General features: G+C 30.3%; 3 protein-coding genes across 5 annotated transcripts; 1 reads left to right on the top strand and 2 right to left on the bottom strand.

The window, feature by feature from the left end:
* Positions 1-13320: 13320 nt before the first annotated feature.
* Positions 13321-14404, bottom strand: LOC115720282 (uncharacterized). Its single transcript, XM_030649437.2, has 2 exons — positions 13795-14404; positions 13321-13487 (listed from the first exon to the last, which is right to left on the bottom strand). Exons 1-2 carry the CDS (start codon positions 14402-14404, stop codon positions 13321-13323), a joined length of 777 nt encoding a protein of 258 aa, XP_030505297.2.
* A 191-nt stretch (positions 14405-14595) lies between these two features.
* Positions 14596-18691, top strand: LOC115720594 (probable glycosyltransferase At5g20260). 3 transcript variants are annotated; one of them, XM_030649741.2, is made up of 4 exons: positions 14596-15021; positions 15131-15282; positions 16100-16454; positions 17859-18691. In XM_030649741.2, exons 1-4 carry the CDS (start codon positions 14728-14730, stop codon positions 18525-18527), a joined length of 1470 nt encoding a protein of 489 aa, XP_030505601.2. In that variant the 5' UTR covers positions 14596-14727; the 3' UTR covers positions 18528-18691. The 3 variants fall into 3 exon arrangements, with proteins under 3 accessions (XP_030505601.2, XP_030505602.2, XP_060966234.1); XM_030649742.2 differs by having other exon boundaries at positions 14622-15025; XM_061110251.1 differs by having other exon boundaries at positions 14639-14753.
* A 130-nt stretch (positions 18692-18821) lies between these two features.
* Positions 18822-22077, bottom strand: LOC115720595 (uncharacterized). The gene is made up of 2 exons (XM_061110252.1): positions 21441-22077; positions 18822-18944 (listed from the first exon to the last, which is right to left on the bottom strand). The coding sequence occupies exons 1-2, from the start codon at positions 21590-21592 to the stop codon at positions 18851-18853; spliced, it is 246 nt and encodes an 81-aa protein (XP_060966235.1). The 5' UTR covers positions 21593-22077; the 3' UTR covers positions 18822-18850.
* Positions 22078-22652: the final 575 nt, after the last annotated feature.

Here is a 22652-nt window from a genome sequence, read left to right on the forward strand (position 1 = left end):
TTGAAATGTTTGAAAAATTTCATTAATTTCTAGCAATGGTTAAAACCATTAAGGTAAGTGGTTAAAGATCTTGCGAACTGATAGGGGTGGAGAAATAGTTAGTAGATATGCAGTTCAAAGATCATTAATTTCATTTTTGAATTGTATCCAAACTTACCTCCCTAGAAATTTCGAGTTGCATGTTGATGATTAGTTACGAGTCGTTGCCTAATTCCTTCTATGGTAATACAATTTCAGAATGATGTAATGGTTGTATACTTAATGTAAATCATTACTAGATTCATGGATGACCTAATCAAAATCTTAAGAAAAGCTAGAACTGTTAACCATGGTTTGTTAGCTATTCTAAGTGATTAGGGGTGGACTATCCCATTGTCAATAGATAAGAAAGTGTTTGATCAAACAAATACTACTTTTCTAAGAAAATGACTAAGTCTGAAAAACAAGTAGCAAATAAAGCAGATATTTAATTCTTGATTCCAAAAGTGTTCTATCATCTTATTTGATATATGATGATCCCACTGCCTCTGTTGTCTTGTCACAACCGAAGAGGTTAATACCATTTAGTCTTCTTAGACATAATTCACGGTACCTTGTCGTAGTGGGAGAGTTTCTAGGAACTCACCTTCTTATGACTTGGGAGACACTAGTGATTAAAATCCATTGTGAGTTTAAACAAGTAATGGATTGTCAAGATAAGAAACTAAGAAGAAAAGCCAATAGAACTATGGTTTAATCCATTCACATGGAACAACCTAAAGTTTTCTATTATAAGGACATAAAAGGAAATTTCGTTTATAAGTCTATTCAATGGACTTAACAAAACTTCCTGTTCCTAGTATTATAGGTTTGAGTTTATCTAAACCTATGGCTTATGGTATACCTGATAATTACTTACTCTAATGCAAGCAACTTACTTTACTAAGATGCTGAAGCATTTTCTTTCTAATGGCAATTTATAGGAGCTTCACAACTTCTTAGGCATAGATTTTATTTATCTAAGGAAAAGTCTTTACTATTCTAGAAAAGATGAAGCCATGAAAGAATTTCTTAAATCAACAGTGAGAGGTCTTAGATATGCTTTTGTATGTCTTAGACCAGACACCTGCTGTTGAGTGGGAGTAATGAGTAGGTATCAGATTAATCCAGGAGAAGAACATTGGAAGACAATCAAGTAAATCTTAAGATTAAGAAGAGGAACTATATGTTAGTCTATAAGGGTGTGTTTAAAACTCTTAGACTAGACCATATCAGATTTTGAAATTTTCCTTTGTGCTAGAAAATCTTTCTGATAAGATGGTGGTTACTCTGGGGGTGGAATAGTGATTTTGGAGAAGTGTAAAAACCTATCTGAAGTCTCTAGGTCTACCAAGAAGGGACTGAGTGTAAAAGTTGCAGGAAAGGTACTTATTCAGTCTAAGGAAAGTTCTATACATCTTTGGCACCATTCCAAATTGCCTTAAACTACTAGTGTTAATTTCCTGATTAACCAAAAGTAGTTGCCAAAGATATAGAATCCAGTATCCCAAGAGAGTAGACATATAGAGAGGAATTTCACATTATCAATGATTTTGTGATTAAGGAAGAGTAATGGTGGAGAAAAGGTTGTGGTTAATTCAACCTTTCAGATCCTATTACGAGGAGTTTACTACTACTACACTTGATTTGTATATCGAGGTGTTGAGATTATTTGAAACGCACTTTTTGTTTTATATTAGTGCAAGTGGGAGTTTGTTGGGTTTTATGCCCTAAATAAAACTCATTTCAATATAATCAGATTTACTTATTAATATAGATCAGAAATAACATTTAATGTTGCATGGTTCACATGATTTATTTCATGATTATATGTACATAATGTATAAATTCATCTGAAACCCTTTTCACATACTGATCCTGTTTATTGTGCCGTCAACACATTGGAAAGTAAACATGACTATGTGAATAAAGTTTCCTAGATTTATCGGACACGGGGTTTTGCGATATGATAATCTACAACGAGTTTACTTGCATTTGGAGAAGTGCTATGTTCTTTCCGCAGCATTGGTTAAAGTAAAGCTCATGTTGGATGCATGGAGTATGCATCGGAAGGGACCGATATTGAACTTTGACTTAGATTTATTAAACTTACCGTAATATCTATTCAAGTCAATATCGCCTAGTTGATCCTAGATCAAATGTTCTTAATCCTGTTATGATTAGGCTCAATCTTGAAAGGCTATTCGTGTTCTTTGATTTGTTAGTTAAGCCTACTTTTAGGTCAGGGTGATACGTACATTTTGGGAACACGGTAGTGCAATTGAGTGGGAGCGCTAGCATAAACATGGAATCTATAGCTTCTATCTGGCGAATAGTAAGCAAAGGATGATCTCCTTCGAGCTTGACCAAACGAACATAAATGGTGGAGTACTCATTTCACAAAAGCTTAAATATCATTTATACGGGGTCAAGTGTTTTAAGGAATAAATACATTGTAGGGTGTAACGGTAATTTAATCCCTTTACAGTGTAGATCATTCATATAGAGGATCATTGATCACATTAGGATTATAACAATGGATAACTAATGATGTGTCTATATGGTGGAACATATAGAGCATTCTATATACTGAGAGTGCAATTCTAAGTTCTATGCGTGGATTCAACGAAGAATTAATAAGTTAGTGAATTTTAGTGCTAAATTCTTGATCTACTTATTGGAAGCTCGGTTATATAGACCCATGGTCCCCCCACTAGTTGAGATAATATTGCTTGTAAGACTCATGTAATTGGTTTTGATTAATCAATTATAATTCTCAAATTAGACTATGTCTATTTGTGAATTTTTCACTAAGTAAGGGCGAAATTGTAAAGAAAGAGTTTTAGGGGCATATTTGTTAATTATGATACTTTGTATGGTTCAATTAATAAATATGATATATGACAATATTATTTAATAATTATTTATAGTTATTAAATAGTTAGAATTGGCGTTTAAGTGGTTGAATTAGAAAATTGGCGTTTTTGAGAAAATCAGGTGCAGAAAAGGTAAAACTGCAAAATTACAAAAAGTGAGGCCCAAATCCACTAGTATAGGGCCTGCAACTTTTGTAGGAAATTTAAACTGATATTTTTATTATTTTAATGCCAAATAATTCAAACCTAACCCTAGTGGAATGCTATAAATAGATAGTGAAGGCTTCAGGAAAATTACACTTAAATTTTCTATTTTTCCTTCAGAGAAAAACCTGAGCCTTTCTCTCTCCCTATCTTTAGCTGCCACTTCTTCTTTCTCTTCCCTCTTGAATTTCGAAATCCTTAGTGTATGAGTAGTGCCCACACACAGCAAGTGATACCTCAATCATAGTGAGGAAGATCGTGAAGAAAGACATTCAGCAAAAGGAGTTTCAGCATCAAAGATTGAGAGAAAGAGATCCAGGTTCAGATATTGATAATGCTCTGCTACAGAAAGGAATCAAGGGCTAGATATCTGAACGGAAGGAGTCATTATATTCCGCTGCACCCAATGTAAGGTTTCTTTAACTTTATATGTGTTTATTTCATCGTTTTAGAAAGTTCATATTTAGGGTGTTAATAAACATACTTGTGAGTAGATCTAAGATCCTGGTAAAATAATTTCCAACATATAGACCCATAGTCCCCATACTAGTTGAGACCATACTGCTTGTAAGACTCAGTTAATTGATTTTAATTAATCAATTATAATTCTAAAGTTAGACTATGTCTACTTTATGAATTTTCACTAAGCAAGGGCGAAATTGTAAAGAAAAGAGATTCTCGGTTTATTTATTAATTAAGAGACTTTACATGTCTAAATTAATAAATATATTAAATTGCAAAATCATTTAATAATTATTTTCAAGTTATTAAATAATTAGAATTGGCATTTAAAAGGTTAAATTGGAAAAATTGCAATTTTGAGAAAATGGGAATGAGAAATAACAAAATGGGAAAGTTGCAAAGTGAGACCCAATTCCCTTTGTATGGCCGGCCACATTGCAAGAATTTACCATTTTATTTTTTCATTATTTTAATGCCATACAATTCTAACCTAAACCTAGAGGGAATTCTATAAATAGAAAGTGTTGGCTTCAAGAAACACACAACTTTGAACATTGATTTCTTTCAGAAAAGCCACACGCCCCTCTCTCTCTCTTTTCTTCTCTCTAAATTTCGAAACACTTGAGTGAATGAGTAGTGCCCACACACATCAAGTGGTACCTCAATCATAGTATGTAAGACTATGGAAAATCTGCATCAAAGAAGGAGAAAAGAAGATCTAGATTCAGATCTTGATTATGCTCTGCTACAGAAAGGAATCAAGGGCTAGAGATCTGAATGGAAGGAGTCATAATATTCTGCTGCACCCACTGTAAGGTTTCTTAAACTTTATATGTGTTTATTTTCATTGTTTTAGAATTCATATTAGGATGTTAATAAAATATACTTGTTAGTAAATCTAGATCCTGGTAAAATAAATTCCAAAAACTAGCACCAGAGCCATGGTAATGATTTACTTTCATGAAATATGAATTAAAACAATGATTTATATGTTTTTGTGTTGACTTGGATGGTTTCATGTTGGTTTATGTGTTAGTAGATGAATGTATATGTTGTACAGTACCTTTTTCCATGAAAAATATTTTTTTCTATTTTTGAAAATATTTTATTTGGATTCCTTGTGAAAAATTAAGCAATTTTCGTTTTTACAAAACTCGATTCCGATAAAAATTGGAAAAGTTATGAATTTTGAAAAATCGGGAAACAATGGTGTCGAGGGTGGTGCTCACGCGCACCAGACCCTCAGTCACCAACTCATCCACGAGCGCGTGACACGCCCGTGTCACCCTGCACCTACGCCCACGAAGACCCTGCAAGCGCCGAGTTTTCTCGGTGCCCCCCCCCCTTTCGATCCGCGCGCGTATGGGCTGCTAGCAGCCCCTCCTGGGCTGCAGATGCAGCCTACTGGGCAGCCAAATCCAAAATTGCGATTTTTGGGATTTTTTTCCCCAAAAATCCAATTTTTCATGGGATTGTTACCCAAAATGCATTTTTCCAATTTTAAATATTTCTAAATTGAAATATTTCCAATTTTAAAATATTTTCAATTTGGAATTTTTCCAATTTTAAATATTTTCATTTTGGAATATTTCCAATTTTAAATATTTCCTATTATGGTTAGATTTAAAAAAATTTGTTAACTTCTTTAATATTTATTTATTATTTAATTATAAGATTAGATATTTTGATATTTAACATATTTTAAATTAAAAGATAACTTTGTCTTTTTATTTAAAATATTATATTAAAATTATCTTATATGACAAATTAAATAATTAATAAATTTGAAATTAACATAGATATTTTTATAGGTATACTTACCATAATATTTTCAAATTCAAAATTTTTTATTTTGTTAAATATTTAATTATTTATAAATTACAAGTTTAAAAATGATATTTTTTTTATATATATATCATTTTTTCATTATTGGAAATTTATAAATCATATCTTAAATATTTAAATAACCTAGATATTTTGTAGAAATTTGAATATTGCTTAATTTGAGATATTTTGACATATAATTATGGTAATTATTATTTATTTATTATTTTATTCCTAAAATAATAATTATCTAACCAACTCTATTTTAAAATTGGTTTATTTTATTACTTTATTAAATTATAAGATTTGAAAGTGATAATGAAGATTCTTTCTTTCAAATCATTGATCTTATTAGATATTTAATTTAATTTGATAAACCTAGATATTTTAAAATTAATTTCCTTTATTTTTGAGATTTTAAGGTTTGTTTTTAACAACCCTTAATTTTCAAAAATTTAATTGGTTAGTTTAAGAATAATAATTTAATTATATTAATATCTTATTTCACATTTGTTACATGGACAATGTTTGTTTAATTTATATTGTTTATTCAAAATTTTTTTTACAAACCTATTATTTATTTGATCTAAATGGCTATGATTAACTTGTTGACAGATCCAATGATCTGATTTTAATCATAGTCCAATTGTCAATAGATTTTATAAATAATTTGTAACAGATAAATTTTGTACTTCTTTCATCTGTGTAAACCTAGTAACATGATAGGGCCCATCCAAATCATTTGACCTGTGTGAGCCTATATGTTTGCTATTGGGCTTAGATGCATATAGGAAGCCCATTTAAGTTTTACTAAGTAAATGGACTAGGTTGCTAAAATAAAATTTGACATAAGTAAATTTATTTAGGCCCAATTAGATTTGGGCTTATTCAATGAATAACAATTGTTTATTTAAAGGTTAAATTCCTCTCTTTTGGGCTTTGTGTGAGAGTTGGGGGCCAATAGAAGTGGGTACGACATACTGAACCCAGCTCCCCCTCACATGAACTACCCCAATTGTGAAGGCCCATTTGCCTTATTTAAATAATTGTATTAGGTTAATTATATTAGTCTAACCTAATTAAAATTAAATTAGCAACATAATTAACTTTTAAAATATATGAAATTTATTTTTCATTTAATATTTTAAAGTTAATTTTAGAAAAACACTTAGTTAATGATATATATTCTAGATAGTTATTTCTAGTACTAGTTATTATTTCTAATATTAAATAGGAAAATATCATTGATTGTGAAATTAATTGTTTATTAATTAATTTTGGTACAATCTAAGTTTAGTATATTTTTCTAGTATTAAACTAGAATTAATAATTTAGTTTTCTCTATTCTTAATTATTTATTTCTTGAATTTAATACATTTAATTAAATTGAAAATTTCAATATCTAAGTTGATTTTTATCATGATACTTAAATATTGTTATTTTCATGTTATTTAATTAAAGTTGGAAATTATTTTAAGTTTGGAATCTTATTTCAGAATAACTTAAATTTGAATAATTTTCAAAATATATTTTATTTTATTTTATTAATCTTTTTCTCACAATTTCGAAATTGCATCACTTTGATGCAGAAATTTCGAATTTTATTTGAAAAATAGATTAAAGTTGAAAATTATTTATTTTGGACCAACTTAAATCAATGATTTTTTTCATTTAATGATTAATTAAAATAAATGAACTAAAATATATTATAATTAGAAATTAAATTAATTAGTCCATGAAAGTCTAGATAGATATTATCTGTTTTGCTTGAAGTATTTTTTTAGTAATATTTAATTAAATAGAAAATTAATGTTTAAGTCGATTCTTAATCATGATACTTAAATATTTAAAAAATTTCTTAGATATTTAATTAAATAGGAAAATTATATTTTTGTTGTAAAGTAATTTTATGAATTAATTTTGGGCCAACATAAAATTAAGATAATTTTTCCAGGATTTATTTTATTTTATTTTAAAGCATTTTCGAAAGTAGTATTATTATACACTTCATTTTTCGAAATGCAATATATATTTATAGAAAATTAAATTTGAGTTGTAAATTAATTTAAATTAATTTTGAAACAACTTAAATTGAATAATTTTCTAAATATTTATTGGAAATTATTACTAAGATGGAAATAATTCACGTTATTTTCATATCCATCTAAGTATAATTTATAAATATTACATTAAAATTTATATTTCGAATTTTTCATTCTAAATTGGAAATTTTAAATAAATATATATTTAAAATAAATTATTAAAATAAGTTTCAAAAGAAAATACAACCTTCATTAAATAATGAGCTTTATTATTATTAGGATATTCGATCTCCATTGTTGGTTTTACATAGCTATTGTTTTAGTGAGTAATCCTCCCTAATGGAGGAACGTTCATTAGCAAGTTAGCACCGTTTAATCTCGAAAGATAAGTAATCTTGTAAGTTTTTTATATAGTATTGATCACCCTAATGGTGGCGACTGTATAAGATTTGCAAGAATATGAAACAATGGTGGAAGCTCATAAGATAGAATAGCCTTGACTCTCGCCTAAACGAGACAACGCGGATTCCAATCTTGATCGAATAAAAGGTTGCTAGAATGTTTATCATTTTAGATGAGCTGACAACTCTATTCAATGGATGGTATCACTGACTCTCGCCTAAACGGGACACTGATATCAGTTTCTTGAAGACCTTGGAAATTATTTAGGATTGTATGTTTTAGTATTTTCACTTATCATTCCTACTTGCAATGTGATTAATAATTTCTGAATTGTGTATGAATTTATATTGAACCATGTTATTTTCTGTTATTAAATTGTAGTTTAATTTCGAATCTTCATTGTTGGTCTAACTTGGTTTGTTTTTCTAATGAGATAAATCCCTAATGGATTTTCACCATTAGACTAACATAATAGTGTTAGATCTCGAAAGATAAATATTGTATATGCAACATCTAGCTGTTCATCAATTGATGACACCTTAGACTAGTATGTTACAATATGAAACAAGAAGATTGTATAAATAAGATTACTTTGACTCTCGCTAATCGGAGCATCGTTGGATTCTTATTTAAAACGAAATTATCTTAATTCCTCTTAGCTTTTTCATTTCGAAATAGCTCAATGATGTATCATTGGATGAATGGTTTATAAATCATACAATGTCATTCTATTTTTCTTAAGAAATTAAATGACGTGTATGATTATATTCCCGAAATTCTATCCCAAAATGATATAAATCCTCAATCTTAGAAATCTCCTACTTGTATAGGCAAATCATAGAGTTAGATTAGTAGTGGTGGTACAAGAAAGAATTACTCATTATACAGTTACACTTTCACAAGTGTTTCATAACCATTTTCTTTCAATGGATTTAAACTGTATGAGATTAGTATTTTGTGACCAGAATCCACTTGCACTATTCTAAGAACTCTTTGTTGTAACTAAACTTAAGTCATCAAAAGATACAACCATATATTTTATAAATCTATGGCATTTGTATCTTGTTCATAGTGGTTTTGACAAGATCATTCTCTGCAAAGAGTTAAAATGCCTATATCCACTGAAATTAAGTTCATCTCATTTGCAGATGGATGTACATTCAGGGGTGGATATGAGTTTCCGTTGTATTCTTAAAACGATCACTCTAGATTTTACCTTATGCAAAAGAAATTTGAAATGGTTGCAAAATTTCATGAATTTCTAGCAATGGTAAGTGGTTAAAGATCTTGCGAACTGATAGGGGTGGAGAAAAATTTAGTAGATACGCAGTTCAAAGATCATTATTTTGATTTTGAATTATATCCAAACTTACCTCTCCAGAAATTCGAGTTGCATATTGACGATTAGTTACTAGTCGTTGCCTAAATCCTTCTATGGTAATAAAATTTTAGAATGATGCAATGGTTGTATACTTAATGTAAATCATTACTAGATTCATGGATGACCTAATCGAAATCTTAAGAAAAGCTAGAACTGCTAACCCTGGTTTGCATGTTTATTAGCTATTCTAAGTGATTAGGGGTGGACCATCCCATAGTCATTAGACAAGAAAGTGTTTGTTTAAACAAATACTACTTTTCTATGAAAATGACTTAGTCTGAAAATAAAGTAGCAAATAAAGGAGATATTTTTTCTTGATTCCATAAGTGTTCTATCATCTTATTCGTTACAAGATGATCCCACTGCCTCTGTTGTCTTAACACAACTGAAGAGGTCAATACCATTTAGTTTTCTTAGACATAATTCACGGTACCTTGTCGTAGTGGGAGAGTTTCAAGGAACTTCACCTTCTTATGACTTGGAAGACACTAGTGATTAAAATCCATTGTGAGTTTAAACAAGTAATGGATTGTCAAGATAAGAAACTAAGAAGAAAGCCAAGAGAACTATGGTTTAATCCATCCACATGGAGTAACCTAAAGTTTTTTATTACAAGGACATAAAAGGAAATTTCCGTTAATGAGTCTATTCAATGGACTTAACAAAACTTCCTGTTCCTAGTATTATAGGTTTGAGTTTATCTAAACCTATGGCTTGTGGTGTACCTGGTAATTACTTACTCTAATGCAAGCAACTTACTTTAATAAGATGTTGATGCATTTTCTTTCCAACGGCAATCTATAGAAGCTTCACAACTTCTAAGCATAGATTTTATTTATCTAAGGAAAAGTCTCAACTATTCCAGAAAAGGTAAAGCCATGAAAGAATTTCTTAAATCAACAGTGAGAGGTCTCAGATATGCTTTTGTATGCCTTAGACCAGACACCTACTGTTGAGTGGGAGTAATGAGTAGGTATCAGATTAATCCAGGAGAGGAACATTGGAAGACAATTAAGTAAATCTTAAGATTAAGAAAAGGAACTATATGTTAGTCAATAAGGGTGTTTTTAAAACTCTTAGACTACACCACATCAGATTTCAAGACTTGCCTTTGTGCTAGAAAGTCTGCTGATAAGATGGTGATTACTTTGGGGTGGAGTAGTGATTTTGGAGAAGTGTAAAATCCTATCTAAAATCTCTTAGTCTACCAGAGAGAGACTGAATGTTAAAAGCTGCAGGAAAGATATTTATTCAGTCTAAGGAAAGTTCTATACAATTGTGGCACCGTTCCAACCTGTCTTAACTACTAGTGTTATTTCCTGAATAACCAAAAGTAGTTGCCAAAGGTATAGAATCCAGTATCCCAAAAGAGTAGACATATAAAGAGGAATTTCACAATATCAAGGATTTTGTGATTAAGGGAAAGTAATGGTGGAGAAAAGGTTGTTGTTAATTCAACCTATCAGATCCTATTACAAGGAGTTTACTACTATTACACTTGATTTGTATATCAAGGTGTTAATGATTATTTGAAATGCACATTTTGTTTTATATTACTGCAAGTGGGAGTTTGTTGGGTTTGTGCCCTAAATAAAACCCATTTCAATATAATCAGATTTACTTATTAATAAAGATCAGAAATAACATTTTATGTTGCATGGTTCACATGATTTATTTCATGATTATATGTATATAATGTATGAATTCTTTTTAAGTCCAGAACATATGAATTTGTTAAAGATTATAGTGTTGTCAGCACAGTGGAATATAATCTTAATTATATGTTCAAAAGTTTATTCCCTAATTTGTCAGAACACTGGATTTAGACTGACATGGTATAATCAGCGATAGGTATTCTTACACCTTGGAAAAGTGTTATGTCCTTTCCAGGACATTGGCAAAGTTTACCAGTATTGGATGTATGGAGTATACATCGGAAGGGACCGATATTGAACTTTGATTAGATATATTAAAACTTACCGTAATATCTATTCAATTCAATATCACCTGTTGATCCTAGATCAAATGACCTTAATCCTGATATGGGTAGGTTCGATCTCAAGAGTACTATACATGTTCTTTGATTTGTTAGTTAAGCCTACTTTTGGGTCAGGGTGATACGTACATTTTGGGAACATGATAGTATAATTGAGTGGGAGCACTACCATAAATATGGAATCTATAACTTCTATAGGAACTTAGAAGTGAAACGATGATATCCTTCGAGCTTGGCTAAACAGAGATAAATGGTGGAGATCTCATTTCACTTTGCTGAAATATCATTTATACGGAGCTAAGTGTTTTAAGGATAAAATACATTGAAGGTGTAACGGTAACTTAGTGCCTTTTCAATGTAGATCATCTATTAGAGGGTCATTGATCACATTAGGGTTATAACAATGGATAACTAATGACGTGTCTATATCATGGAACATATAGAGCGTTCTATATGACTGAGAGTGCAATTCCAAGTTCTAAGTGTGGATTCAATAAGGAATTAATAAGTTAAGAAATTTACTTGGTAAATTCGGTTCGACTTATTGGAAGCTCGGTTATATAGACCATGGTCCACATACTAGTTGAGACCATACTGCTTGTAAGACTCAGTTAATTGATTTTAATTAATCAATTATAATTCTAAAGTTAGACTATGTCTACTTTATGAATTTTCACTAAGCAAGGGCGAAATTGTAAAGAAAAGAGATTCTGGGTTTATTTATTAATTAAGAGACTTTACATGTCTAAATTAATAAATATATTAAATGGCAATATTATTTAATAATTATTTTCAAGTTATTAAATAATTAGAATTGGCATTTAAAAGGTTAAATTGGAAAATTGGCAATTTTGAGAAAATGGGAATGAGAAATAACAAAATGGGAAAGTTGCAAAGTGAGGCCCAATTCCCTTTGTATAGGCGACCACATTGCAAGACTTTACCATTTTATTTTTTTCATTATTTTAATGCCATACAATTCTAACCTAAACCTAGAGGGAATTCTATAAATAGAAAGTGTTGGCTTCAGGAAACACACAACTTTGAACATTGGTTTCTTTCAGAAAAGCCACACGCCCCTCTCTCTCTTTTCTTCTCTCTAAATTTCGAAACACTTGAGTGAATGAGTAGTGCCCACACACATCAAGTGGTACCTCAATCATAGTATGTAAGACTATGGAAAATCTGCATTAAAGAAGGAGAAAAGAAGATCCAGATTCAGATCTTGATTATGCTCTGCTACATAAAGGAATCAAGGGCTAGAGATCTGAATGGAAGGAGTCATAATATTCTGCTGCACCCACTGTAAGGTTTCTTAAACTTTATATGTGTTTATTTTCATTGTTTTAGAATTCATATTAGGATGTTAATCAAACATACTTGTTAGTAAGTCTAGATCCTGGTAAAATAAATTCCAACATAACTAACAAATCAAAGAACATGTATAATACTCCTGAGATCGAACCTAACCATATCAGGATTAAGATCATTTGATCTAGGATCAACTAGGTGATATTGAATTGAATAGATATTACGGTAAGTTTAATATATCTAAATCAAAGTTCAATATCGGTCCCTTCCGATGCATACTCCATGCATCCAACCCAAGCTTTACTTTAACCAATGCCTTGAAAAGAACATAGCACTTATCCAAGGTGCAAGTAAAGTATGTTGTAGATTCACATATTAGTCAAACCCTGTGTACTGATAAATCTAGGAATATATATTTAATCACATAATCTTAATTACTTTTCACTGTGCTGACGACACAATAAACAAGAATATAAATGTGACATGGGTTTGGATGAATTTATAAATCAAATAAACAAGTAAATGATAACATGAACCAAATGACACACAAATATGTGATGAAAATACTTCTGTTTTTTTATTAATATTTAAAGGATAAAGATTATATTGAAACTGGAGTTTTATGTAGGGCATAAAACCCAACATAAAATTGATTCACAACTTTCTCTTTACAAGTTTTCTATCCAACTTTTATCCTTTGCTGTAGCTTTTTTTGGACAAACCCGACACACTCTATTCTTTACCATTAATTTGATCTGTTGCATTAGAGTAAAGATCGTTTGTTGATTTTCATTCAACATTCTTTCATTTCGAGCAATCCATAGAGTATAAACTAGTGCTGCTACTGCTGAACACAACACTTGTTTTCTGGTTTTTGAGTGTCTCCCCTTCTCGATTTTCTTTGATATCTCCACCAGAGTTGTTGCTTTGATGTTCCAGCAAAGCCATGTCTTCACCTATTCGAGCAGATCCTGTGAAAAGGAACACGAAAAGAAAAGATGCTCGGCTGTTTCATCAGCTTGCAAATAGAGTAGACAAGCTGCGTTGTTAATAATATTGTGCCTGTACAACCTATCTTTGGTTTTTAATCTGTCCTAGATTGCTAACCACATAATAAAGTTGTGTTTAGGAACATTTGTTCTGCACCAAACTAGGTTACTCCACTTCTTCTTCTCTGAAACTGGTTGCAGCAGGTTGTATCCACCTAAAAGTTGTGAAATTGTTTAGGCTCATGGTGCTTTTCACTCTATTCCTTGCATCTACAATCTTTTTTAATACCAGCTGCTGGTTGGGGGAGCTTTATACTCTCCCCTTGCTTGATATAAACACTGTGCACCCATTTAATCCATAGGTTGTCTTTTTTAGTAACAATTGACCATACATGCTTGAAAAGGGCTGCTTCATTCCATATGGCTGTGTTTTTGAAACCTAGTCCACCAACAGATTTGGACTTGCATAAAGAATCCCAAGCTACATTGCTAGCTCCATTAGCCACTCCTTGGCTCCATAGGATATTCCTGAAGATTTTTTCAATTTCGGCAATGATTCTTTTGGGAAGAATGAGAAGTTGACACCAATATGTGTGAATTGTGAGCAACACATGATTGATGAGAACCACTCTACCCGCAAAGGAAATATTCCTGGAACTCCACACTTTGATCTTTGCTATCATTTTCTGCACTAAGTCATTACATTCTTCAGCTGAGATTCTCTTGGCACATTTGGGTACCCCAAGGTATCTGAAAGGTACATTTTGCCTATTGAACCCAGATATATTTAGCACCCTGTGAATTTCTTCTTCCTGCATACCACAACAATCCACAGTAGTTTTTTGAATGTTTGGGAAAAACCCTGAAGTAAGTGAGAAGGTCTTCAGTCCTTGCAACATGAGGTATAATCCCTCTCTTTATATGTATTCTCTATTTTATGTGTATATTTTGTTTAGTGTTGTAACATTATTTAATTCGTGATTTTGTCCTTTGTATTATTTATCATTGAATTGGAATCTTGTTGGTTTGATATTTGTATTAAAGCACAACAATTTTCCAACACACTATTCATTTTAGCCATGTGATATATAATTAATGGCTACAAAAGTTTTCGACCGGTAGATAATAATAGACATTCCTATCATAATCATTCTCTATATTACTTATTCTCTACTTTCTTCATGTGAATATGTTAAGGCAAAGTAGTGTGAGCCATTAAGCCATGGGTCAAATGAGTTTAAAATCGCCGTACGTTCTCTCTCTCAGCTTTCTTCTCCTCTTACTTGTTACCATTTACTTCTCTTCATCATTCAACCGAGAAAACCAACTCATCCCTCTTAATCTTTCTTCTCACCATCATCCCAACAATGCTTCTATCAAACCACAAACCAATTTTCAAACAAGTTATATTTCACCGGCACCGGCACCGGCACCGGCACCAGCCCCTTCTCCGGCGACTTACCTAAACAAACAGTCCCTCACAAAACATGGCATTACTACTGCTCACCATTTCAAAGCACGTATATTATTTAATCTTTATATGGTTTATGAGTTTTGAAAACAAGTACTTAATTTTAGTGCTTTGAAGAACTGTTAATTATTATTATATGTATTTGTGTGAGCAGAATAAGAGCAGTGAGGAGAAAATTGAAGAACAATTGAGTATGGCAAGAGCAGCTATACACAAAGCCATTCTTACAAAGAATTATACATCTGACCGAAACGAGATTTACATTCCTAAAGGATCTATTTACAGAAATCCTTATGCATTTCATCAGTTGAGTATACTTTTTTTTTTATCATTATTATTCATTTTTTTAAAATTTATTATTATTGATAGTTAATTCTTTTGTTTCATTGGCATTATGTAACTTGGAAAGTTGTATAAAATTAATGCTACCTTTTTTCTTTTCTTCGATAATGAAACTAATGCTACCTTCGATTGGAAAAAAAATGTTATTAATCAGTTGTTGATAATAATATCCTTGGTATTTCCAAGAATTATTATTATTATTATTATTATTATTATTATTATTATTATTATTATTATTATTATTATTATTATTATTATTATTATTATTATTATTATATTCATATAGAAACATGCAGTACATTTTCATCGTGTTTCTTATGTGTGGATAACTCCAATTTTTGGCATACTCAAATTAATATTTTTGGTGTTATTAAAAAAGAAATATAGTTTTAGTGGTAGTCAGTAGTCTAGACTTATTCCTTTCCTAAAACACACCATTTGATATTATTTATTAATACAAAGTAAAGGACAGTTGTGATTTTGATTTTATTATGAAAAAGAGCTACTTTATTTCGTCATAATCCCTAAATTTTACTGTAAGAGTTGAATTGGATTTGTATAATTGGTCCTTTTTATTCTTTAGCTTCTTTCTATACCTCTTTTTGCTACATATGATAATGATATGCACTCGATTATTGGATGAAAAAAGAGAAAAATACTATAACATGATCATAGAGTCTTATTTAGTTTTTTTAAAACCAGAAATGATTCATTGAGCTTTGTTTATACGCAACGTTGTGATAGTGAATATTATTTAATTTTACTGAATTTGTGGAATTAGGAGCCACATAGAGATGATAAAGAGATTCAAGATATGGACATACAGAGAAGGTGATGTACCTATGGTTCACAATGGCCCTACGACATACATCTACTCAATTGAGGGCCACTTTATTTTTGAGATGGAAAGTGGGCTGAGCCCATTTTCAGCAAAGAGTCCAAATGAGGCCCATGCATTTTTTCTGCCCTTAAGTATCTCAAAAATCACTGATTATCAGTATAGGCCCCACCATGAGACATTTTTCCATCGTATGGTTCGCGTGTTTGCTGACTATGTCTATGTCATCGCAAATAAACATCCCTATTGGAATCGAACTAGTGGAGCTGACCATTTCTTCCTCTCTTGCCATGATTGGGTAACATCTTTTTACTCTTTCTTTTTTTTTTTAAATTATTTTCAGGGAATAAAACCTAAGTAGTCTCTCCTTCATATCACTATATTAATAAAATTAGATATTGAATTTCATAAAATATAGACCTATTAACAATGCATATATATTGAAAAATATTTCCATCCACATTACTTACATTTCTTTATGGTTCTAAATTCGATTATTTTCAATATGGAGAAAAATGATTATATTATATTATGTTGTAATGGATAACTCATAATTTATAAGGAGTGAGAGCTATTTAGTTATGGCTTATAATTTCGAGGGAGTGAAATATTATCCTTTAAACAAGAAAACAAGTATAATTTTTTGTTAATAAATATATCAAATAATTAAAAAAAATATCTCAGTAAGTTAAGATCTGAAGTTTCAATGGAGTCATTAATTGAATATACGTTTATATTTATCAAGTAACAAGTTTATGAATTTTTTTTTTTTTTATATCTATAATTTTCAAGGAGATTCTTTCATAATTTAAAGACTGATATAAAAAATAATATTTTCTTAAATATTTGATTAGTATTTTTTTAAAAGAGACAAAAAGAGTGAATAATTTTTTTACATAACACTTTAATTTACCTCAAATTTGATTTAAAATCTAAAAATAAGTAAACATGATTGTGTATGTTAGAAAAGATACGGCATACCAACTTGTTTAATTTTGAATTGAATTAGATGATTGGTTTAATTAGATGGTTTTTATTTGCTACTTAAGATGCCCAACATTATATCAACGTGGTTTGCTATATTATTTATTAAATAAAAATGTGTAAAATTTAATATTAAAATACACCAATAATAATATATTACCTCTTATAGTGCTTGACATTTTGAAATCCCTAAAACATTCTCTTTTTATTTTTTTATTTTTTTGAAGGAAATATTCTCTTTTTATTTACTTACACTTATTTATAGCTCATAATTAATATTTAAATAATATTATTAAGTACCAGTGATGTTCAATTCTTTTTAGAAGTGTCGACTTACGATTAGTTAACAATATTTACTAAATGTGTATACATTAGATTATATGAGATCTGATATTTAATTACATTAATAACGATATAACACATAAGAAGGTGCTACTAGCATTTCTCTTAATATTATGTCTATTATCATGATAATTAAATTATTATATTATATATAATTTGAGCATTCTAGTTAAGCACTAATGTGACCTAACATTACAATAAAATAATATCTTATGAGTGGTTAATAATTTTTTATAATAATTGATAAATTAAAGTATATAATTCTGATATTAAATTATAATACTTAGTGTTGCCCCCACTAGTGTCCTTTAAGAAATTCTCACATAACCTAGTAGACTTTGTCAACTCATTAATCTCAATTAATATGATTATTAAGGCATCATTGATTACACGTGATCACCACGAAGATCTCTACAAAAACTTCATAAAAGTGTTATGCAATGCCAACACCTCAGAAGGGTTCAAGCCCACAAGAGATGTCTCAATACCAGAGTACAACCTAAAGGCATTCGAACTCGGACCTCCTCAACTCGGTCAGCCACCAAATAAGCGGCCAATCTTAGCATTTTTCGCAGGCGCAGCCCATGGGGACATAAGGAGCAAACTCTTTGAATATTGGAAAGAAAAAGATGACGAAGTGCTTGTCTATGAAAATCTACCAAAGAAGTACAACTACCAACAATTAATGGGACAAAGCAAGTTTTGCTTATGTCCTAGTGGCTCGGAAGTTGCAAGCCCTAGAGTGGTGGAGGCCATGTACCAAGGTTGTGTGCCTGTTCTCATTTCTGATTTTTATGCAATACCCTTTGATGATGTTCTTGATTGGAGTAAGTTCTCTATACAAATACCACCAAAGAGAATTTCAGAGATCAAAACTATCTTGAAAGGTATTCCATACTCAAAGTATTTGACTTTGCAAAAGAGAGTGTGGAAAGTTAGGAGACATTTCATGTTGAATAGGCCTGCCAAGCCCTTTGATGTATTCCACATGGCGCTTCATTCAATTTGGCTTAGAAGGCTTAACTTTAGGTTGCCATTCAATTAATTAATTAGTGTTGTTATTTTATGCAGCTTTATGGTATATTTTTTCGTGATATTATATTATTATTAGTTTCAAGCTCAGCTTTGTGGTACGAACTGGTTTTTTATTTTTTTAAGCTCAATTATGACATGTTTGTATTGCTATTAATTGCATAATGTTGCTTTCTCTACTTGGTGTTGGTCAGCTATCGGAACTTTTGAGACAAAAAGAATCCCAACAAATCAGCAAATGTTGTTGAGAGGAAACAAAGTTTGCTTTCGTCTTAATAACCAAGTGTAAATTATAAGTATATTCTTTATTTGTGCTACTAACATAAACAATTAACGTCAAAAAAGTATACGGAATTGCTTGTCTCCCTTGGGAATATCTTCTTTAGAAGCCTTTGATTCTAGTTCCTTAGGAAGCCTTTTCTCTGCAGCCCTGAAATTTCATTTGATCAAGAGTAATTGTCATGAAGTGTTATCAACAGTAATGGTCAAATAATAAAAATCGAAAAAAAAAAACCATCTAATTCAACCATTACACTTATAAACTATTGTTATGTGGTCATTCTTCGTGACTCATACTGGTACCTGGACTAAAGTATCTAATGTCCAAACACTTGTGAGATGTTCAACAACAATATTGCTCTACCTTAAATATCATAGTCAAGATCATAAACAAAGTAACTGAACTGCCTAACAAACTTCTTTAGACTGGACTGGACTAGTAAATATCTAAAGTCCTGATAGTTGAGAGATTCGACAATGCCCTACCTTAAGAATCATAGCCAAGAGTTGAAACTAAGAAACAAACTACCTAATAAGTGGTTAAAGTTGTTTATTAGGGACCACTCCATAAAGCTAACCTGTCAACTGTAATGAACGAATAAAGAAGAACAAGAGGAAATAACTTATCAAATATTTCAAGCATATCACTTATTTGGGATTTTCCATATCAATACGGCATGCATTCTTTTAAAGAATTCCTTAAAACTAATTCAAGCATTTTTAGCAACAAAAGTGATACGTAATTTACAACCCAAAGTAACCAAGTATTTCTAGAAGCTCTCACTATCCCATCAATTCTATGGAAAGTGCTAATGTACCCTTACTTGATCCATTAACACTACTCAATATTATGCCAAACAGACTTATATTAACAATCCCAATTCAAGATACAGGAACAATTTTTGCTCTTTAAATATTGACTGAATTGGCCTAAAATCATCATATTTCAGTGCCAAACATACATACATATATATAATAGAGGCAACCTACTTGCGATGCACTTTTGTTTTGTTATTCTTTTGTATTTTTATTTAGGCAATTATGTGTAAAACGATGGTTTTAAAAAAACCACTTACAATCAAATATAATTTTACAATCATAAATAATTAAATTAAGCATAAGAACAAATTCTATGATAAAAATGAAAACAGTTGCTCTTAGGGAAGACATAATTGGTTTAATCTTCCATTTGTAGAAATTTAGTTTCAGAAACAATACATGCATGGTTTCCTCTCAATTCCAAAACATAGATCATGAGATTCAAATATGATTCTAAACTCTATTTGCCTTGTGAAAATATCAAAATAAATTCAACTTATTTTCGTAATTAACTAATAAGCTTAATTGAGGTCTAAGTGCTTAACAATGTTGGGAAAAAAAGGATTGGCAAAACTTATGTGTATTAAACATTTATTTATATTATTATCAAAATCATGTGATTTATATATATAAAGTTATATATAGATCTCTTAATATTTAAAAATCTTTAAATTATTTAATTTTTATATATTAATTATTGAAACTTAGAATTATTGTGTTAATTCTTTCATATTTATTTTAACAAATTTAATAATATTAGTATGTGCATATTTTTTTATTAGTTAAATATTAAAATTTTTGTAAACAAATCTTAATTAAAAATTTTTGTAAAGTTTATGTTTTCAAAAATTATACAATAATTATTGTAAAAAATATTAATATTTTTATAGTGCTAATTTCAAAAATATATGTATATATGTTTACTACTCTCACCGTACCACGTACCACAGTACGGTGAATCCTCAATATTAATTTTTATATGATGATTTTTATTTGTAGCATATAGATTTTGTGAAAGAATGGGTACTATTCTCAAATAATTTTTTATATTTGAAAGGTAGTTTTTTTCAAAAGAAAAACACCAACACCTAAAAGACATATACTCAGTGATGTACTACACATTAGATGATCAGTTACACCTTTATGCACACTCATTTAGACACATATCCAAATTTTAATCAGTGTTTTTAGAGTAGGAGGAATACTAGAATAACTTACCCATTTTTTTCATATATGTAGTGTGCGTTAAATACAATTAGCTGCCTGTTAAAAAATGAGGTGTTATTCAAAGTGGATCTGTTCTATCTTTATGATTCTGATAAAGTTAACAAATTTATTACAGGTATTTTCTGTCAAAAACACAACAAAGTTAAATGCACAGCAAAAAACTGTTAGATAGGTATTTATAATAAAAAAAATGTGAATAGATACAACTATTTTATATATATGATTCTGTTAAAATTAACAAATTTATTATAGGTATATTCTATCAAAACGCAACAAAAGTAAAATGCACAACAAAAAATTGTTAGATAAGCATTTACATATGTATGTAAGATATATATATATATTCACAGAGTCTAAAATAGCACAGAAAGAACTTAGAAACAAGTTACTACTGATTCCTCTAAATTTACAATACACATTAAAAAGCAAATCGAACCAATGAATTTCCCATTAAGCTACTAAATTATAAACCACAAAGTACAAACCCTACATTAAAAATACACACGTCTATATATATATATATATATATATAGAAAGAGAGAGAGAGAGAGAGAGAGAGAGAGAGAGAGAGAGAGAGAGAGAGAGAGAGAGAGATAGTTACTTGGTGGCAGAGGCGGACTCTTCTTCAAGCCGGTTTCTTGTGTGCTTAACATTTCGTCTGAAGATGGAGGCGAACTGCTTTACATCAGACCTGAGAAGAAGAACGACGACACTAACACCAGCTACAGTGAAGATAAAGTTGGTCAAAGCCATTGAATCCAATTCTTAGCTTCTCAATTATAACAATACAAACAACCTTAATCTCAGTATGAGGATTTTACAGAGCTTTTTAGAGATGAATATTGTAATTTTCTGACAACATTATTAATCTCCCAAAAAACTCTGGTATTCAATACTTGAACAAAATGTACAAATCAAGAAGATGCCATACAAACTAACTACAAGGATGGCAACCAGCCCTTTCAAGAAACTTTCAGAACAAGATCTATGGTCTTAAAGTCATTAATGAAAATTAGTAGTAACCATACGCAGGGCGGCTAAGTTCAAAAATAAGTTCTCCGCCTCACTTGGGATTCCTAAGCACTATGATAACCGAGTCTCTGCGTAAAAACATTTTGTTGATGAATCTGTCTTGGTTTACTGACAACACTTAAATCAACTTCTCATATATGGGCCTACAACAAGGGACCCAATGCACGAACACACTTATATTTTTCTTTATAAACACATTATGGTATAAACCATAGAGTTACAGTGTTTATATTTATAAAAGAAAATAATAACATAAAACGATTTTGGTTCACTAATATCCATTACCTAATAGTACAAAAGATTTAAGAAATGTACAAAACTAATCACAAAGCAACACAATCATAGAATCCAATAAGCAACACACAATCAAACAAATATATAATCTACTACTACTGAGTGACATGCAATCAAACAAGCCTATAATCTACAACAACTGAGCAGCACACAATCAAGAACAACAAGAATACATAGTTCAGGTTCAAAAGTTAACACTTCATAAATCTATACAGAATAGATTACATACTCTGATATATAAAATCATAATCCCTATTTTTTTTTATGAGCCAACACTACCAGATCATATTATAATTATACATAATGATAAAGAATAACAATCCCTAAAATGATATATTTAATAACTGATCATGCACATAAATCCAAAAGATATGTTTTCGGCTGCATAGATTCATAATCATGCCCACTAAAGAAAAATGGCTAAATAGAGATATTATACCAGGGTAATCCAGTTGATGACAAATATATAAACATACGCGCACACACA

This window comes from Cannabis sativa, chromosome 2 (genome assembly GCF_029168945.1).
Source record: "Cannabis sativa cultivar Pink pepper isolate KNU-18-1 chromosome 2, ASM2916894v1, whole genome shotgun sequence".
Taxonomy (NCBI): domain Eukaryota; kingdom Viridiplantae; phylum Streptophyta; class Magnoliopsida; order Rosales; family Cannabaceae; genus Cannabis; species Cannabis sativa.

Bases quoted from the DNA above. Each gene is read 5' to 3' on its own strand.
- LOC115720595 (XM_061110252.1), bottom strand. From the start codon at position 21,592: ATGGCTTTGACCAACTTTATCTTCACTGTAGCTGGTGTTAGTGTCGTC. The intron at 18,945-21,440 runs GTAACTATCTCT...ATGAAATTTCAG, and splicing joins GAGTCCGCCTCTGCCACCAA to GGCTGCAGAGAAAAGGCTTC.
- LOC115720282 (XM_030649437.2), bottom strand. From the start codon at position 14,404: ATGTTGCAAGGACTGAAGACCTTCTCACTTACTTCAGGGTTTTTCCCA. The intron at 13,488-13,794 runs GTATTAAAAAAG...TCCTTTTCACAG, and splicing joins GCTCCCCCAACCAGCAGCTG to GATCTGCTCGAATAGGTGAA.
- LOC115720594 (XM_030649741.2), top strand. From the start codon at position 14,728: ATGGGTCAAATGAGTTTAAAATCGCCGTACGTTCTCTCTCTCAGCTTT. The intron at 15,022-15,130 runs GCACGTATATTA...TTGTGTGAGCAG, and splicing joins CTACTGCTCACCATTTCAAA to AATAAGAGCAGTGAGGAGAA. The intron at 15,283-16,099 runs GTTGAGTATACT...TTGTGGAATTAG, and splicing joins AATCCTTATGCATTTCATCA to GAGCCACATAGAGATGATAA.